This window comes from Sphaeroforma arctica (assembly GCF_001186125.1).
Source record: "Sphaeroforma arctica JP610 unplaced genomic scaffold supercont1.260, whole genome shotgun sequence".
NCBI classification, from domain to species: Eukaryota; class Ichthyosporea; order Ichthyophonida; genus Sphaeroforma; species Sphaeroforma arctica.
In genome coordinates this window covers 15,995-20,057 of record NW_014040298.1, presented here as the reverse complement: position 1 = coordinate 20,057, position 4,063 = coordinate 15,995, and the positions used below count along the sequence as shown (strand labels likewise).

Sequence of the window (4,063 nt, the reverse complement as noted above, 5' to 3'; positions counted from 1 at the left end):
CTAAATACAAACATATATTCATATATATATATATATATATATATATGTAAATGACGAGTGGCGTCTAGATTTTCATTGACTGGTGAATTGAGATCATGGACACCTTGCTGCCTTTTACCGCTCACAGGGATGCCTATAATGTCATCCAACGGTACATTGATCTGCAGACGCGCAGTCAACAAGACGACCAGAAAGTGGTGGAGGCACTGAAGGACATGGCTGAAATTCTCGTGTGGGGCGACCAGAATAACCCCAGTGTCTTTGAGTAAGTGTTTACCATTAACGTACCAGATTGAGTATCATGGAAGTGACGGAATTTATAACTTTCTAGGGCTTCTTGCGTTGTGTATAGCCCTTTTTGGGGGTCTGGGTACGATATAACCATGGTTTTATATAGTCAAAGATTTACTATGTAGTGTGGAGTCTTGTGTACCATTTCAATGCCCAGACATATGCACACTCTCTCGCAGCAGTCGAAGTATTAGGTTTGACAGGCTGTGATTGTATATGTATGTCGCCATATAAGTGGTATTTACTGTCTTCTGTAAGCACACACTAATATCGATGTTCTATAAGCACACATTGGTATTGATTTTTACTGTGTTCTCTAAGTACACATTGGCATAGATATTTCTCTCCAACGCCACGGCGTCTATGTTGTAGTACCGTGTATCTTAGCGTTCTTAGCCCCCACCCCCTGTCAAGTCGTCTGTATCTTCAATAGCGCTATGCCCAAGTCATACTGTGTTCTCCTTGCAAAGGTGTCTGCGCGTATTCTGTAGGCCTGGAGGTGAGCGGCGTCTCATAGTTTCCGTTTGACTGCGCTTATCCCGCTGCACAGCTTCTTTCTGGACAAGAACTTGTTTGTGCTGTTCCTAGAGCTCCTCAATATGAAGGGAGTGCCCTACGTCAAGATGCAGCTGCTGCAGTGCCTCAACATCATCTTCGAGAACATCCGTAATGAGTCATCGCTGTGTAAGTGCTATCGTCGTGGCAGTCTGACTATTCTGTACTTGTCTGACTGCGACACACGTGGTCGTGTCTACGCATGTCGGATTTACGACAAAAGATGCCTATCATATCTGCGCATGTCGGATTTACGACAAAATATGCCTATCATATCTGCGCATGTCGGATTTACGACAAACGATGTCTATTTTCTGTGAGTGCTCGGTAGTCTGTTCGTTCATTCTCTGAAGTCTCACCACACTCTTCCATAAAAGTAATCGTAAGGTTATATACCACTGGCACCCACATTCCCCTAGGAATAGGACTGGTTATAAGGTGTTCAATATAGGTGTGTAAAAGTTCACGCAAGTTTATACCACAGATTGGACCCAGAAGTACAAGTAAGCAAATATAATCATTCTCTTCCAGAAGATGAACAAATGGGGGTAGGAAATCTATGTGTAGGTGATTTGTACCACCGAGCGCCTGTTGTGTATCTATACTTTGCGTCGTACTTTGGCGCGGTCAAGGTTTCCCGAGTGGATGTATCGCTTGAGGGCTGAGAATGTTCCGCTAGCCTTGCATGTACATATCTGATGATGAATTAGTAGCCAATTGTACATATATTGTGATGAAAAAGTAGCCAATTATATATATATTATGATGAGGTAGTAACCAATTATACATATATTGTGTTAAAATAGTAACCAATTATACATATATTGTGATGAAATAGTAACCAATTATACATATATTATGATGAGTTAGTAACCAATTATACCAGTATTATGATGAAATAACGAAGTATACATATATTATGGTGAGATAGCAACTAATTATACACGTATTATGCTGAGTTAGTAACCAATTATACCTGTATTATGATGAAATATCGAAGTATACATATATTATGGTGAGTAGCAACTAATTATACATATCTTATGCTGAGTTAGTAACCAATTATACCTGTATTATGATGAAATATCGAAGTACACATATACTGCGATTTGTACTGTGACGTGATATCAATATTTCCAGAGTGCCCATAGTCCGGCAGTTACATAGTCACAATCTCAGATGTGCTTATGATTTAGGAGCGACATTGGGATGCTCTGTATGCGAGTAGTGGTCGGCTTTTCGGAAAGCTGCAACGTATATTGGGTTAAACCCCCTAAACACAAACCCTAAACCCTAGTATCCACCGTTACTTTTCCTCAATGCACACTGCATATGGCAAGTTTTGTGTCAGCGTATCGCGGATCGCACGATAGCGAATGGGCTCAGGTGTGGTGTTTGTGCTCATGGATAACCTCTGTCACATCACCCCCCCTGGCCACGCCACACACTCACGCCCACAGACTACTTCATGTCCAACAACTACATCAACAATGTCATTACGCACAAGTACGACTTCTCCAACGAGGAGATTCTGGCGTACTACATCTCCTTCATGAAGACACTGTCCTTCCGCCTCAGTCCGAGCACAATCTCCTTCTTCTACAACGAGGTATGTTCGCGTATGTTTGTGTAACCTTTAGCGTAGTAATCGCCACCACTTGTTGGGGAATAAGCATGTTTCGATGCCGAGTTTATAGACCATCTGCGTACACAGACGTACAGTCACCTATAGTTCGTCGTGTACATCGCAGCCATGTGTGTGGGTTTAATACCAGATGGCTTGCGTACTGGACCCATACGTTAATACACACCATATGTTCACAGTCACCGATGTCTGTAGTTTGTTCTGGCACTCTGTTGCTAACCACACACCTGTTAGTTAGAAGGTTAAAGGAATACGTCTTATCTCACGAGAAATGAAGGGTTTAAAAAAGTCAGCCCGATCGCATAGCACCAATCTCGCGCAAACTCTGTACACTGGTGTGCGCTGTGCGTCTTCATCGTAGCTACACTGGTGCCACGTGCTTCCTGGCAATCAGTTGCATGATATCTCAGTCCAATCGTTACATCGATTTAGAACTTGGGTTTTCTCTCCCCTGCATGTTCCCTGTGAACACGCGCCCTTCTCATGGCCTGAAGATGAGCTCTTCAACTCGGTGCTTGTTGTTTCATTTTCCGCAATTATATCTGCTTTGTCTTCTCTACGTGTCTGTATACACTACGCACAACGACCGTTATTTTTGGTACCAGCATCAAGAAGACTTCCCCTTATACTCCGAGGCTATCAAGTTCTTCAACCACAAGGAGAGCATGGTTCGCATCGCCGTCCGTACCATCGTATTGAATATATTCAAAGGTACGCGTTGCCTTCCCCTACAAATTTCTCGTACCTGGATCCCCGTTTATAAAACACTGCCAAGATGTCATAGAAGGATTGCATAGTTAATGCATGTTAAAACACTGCCACAATGTCATACAAGGATCACATGATTCACGCATGTAGAAGTAAGGAACAGGGCGTTGTGTATGTGCACAACCACGTGTTCGTTCACCCCTATTCCAGTACCTGGAATGTAAACCCGCTTCATCTCAGCGGCATCGCTGTAGTAGCTGGTATCGCCACCCATCCAATGAGACCAGGGCTTGTCATAAGTAGAATCTGCATCAAGTGGGAGGTAGTAAAGTAGTATACGTAATCAGACTCTATTGCATTTACCAGCCAACCCGTGGCGCTCGATAACTATGGCCTGTATCTACCGTCACCATACAAACGTAGTGGTTCCGCCGACCCAGTCATAGATACTCAACGGAGAACTTTTTAAGATTATGCACGTTCATATCCACACAACAGTACAGTTGAGCGCGTGCGCGCACAGGTGTGTCGTGCGCTTACAACTACTTCACAGCCTCACATCCCTTGTGTGTACCATTACAATACCAACTATCCCGCAGTCAATCTAACCCTCAACCCTAAGCCTTAAATCCTCACACTAAAAACCCTTTGTGTGTGTACCTATACCCAAGACCAACCACTCCGCAGTCAATCTAACCCAAAACCCTTTGTGTATATCTTAACCACTCAGCAGTCAATGTAACCCTAAACCCTGAGTGTGTATTTGAACCACTCCACAGTCAATGATCCGCCCACGCGAAACTTTGTGGGTGACGAGGAGCAGGCGCCGTACTTCTCCAACCTGGTGTGGTTCATCGGCAACCA

At 43.7% G+C, this 4,063-nt stretch overlaps 1 protein-coding gene across 1 annotated transcript; it reads left to right on the top strand.

Moving 5' to 3' along the window:
- Positions 1 to 187: 187 nt before the first annotated feature.
- SARC_04548 (hypothetical protein) lies at positions 188 to 3,827 on the top strand (the record flags this gene model as incomplete). The annotated part of the gene is made up of 5 exons (XM_014301608.1): positions 188 to 265; positions 842 to 975; positions 2,307 to 2,455; positions 3,097 to 3,202; positions 3,703 to 3,827. The coding sequence occupies exons 1-5, from the start codon at positions 216 to 218 to the stop codon at positions 3,825 to 3,827; spliced, it is 564 nt and encodes a 187-aa protein (XP_014157083.1). The 5' UTR covers positions 188 to 215.
- Positions 3,828 to 4,063: the final 236 nt, after the last annotated feature.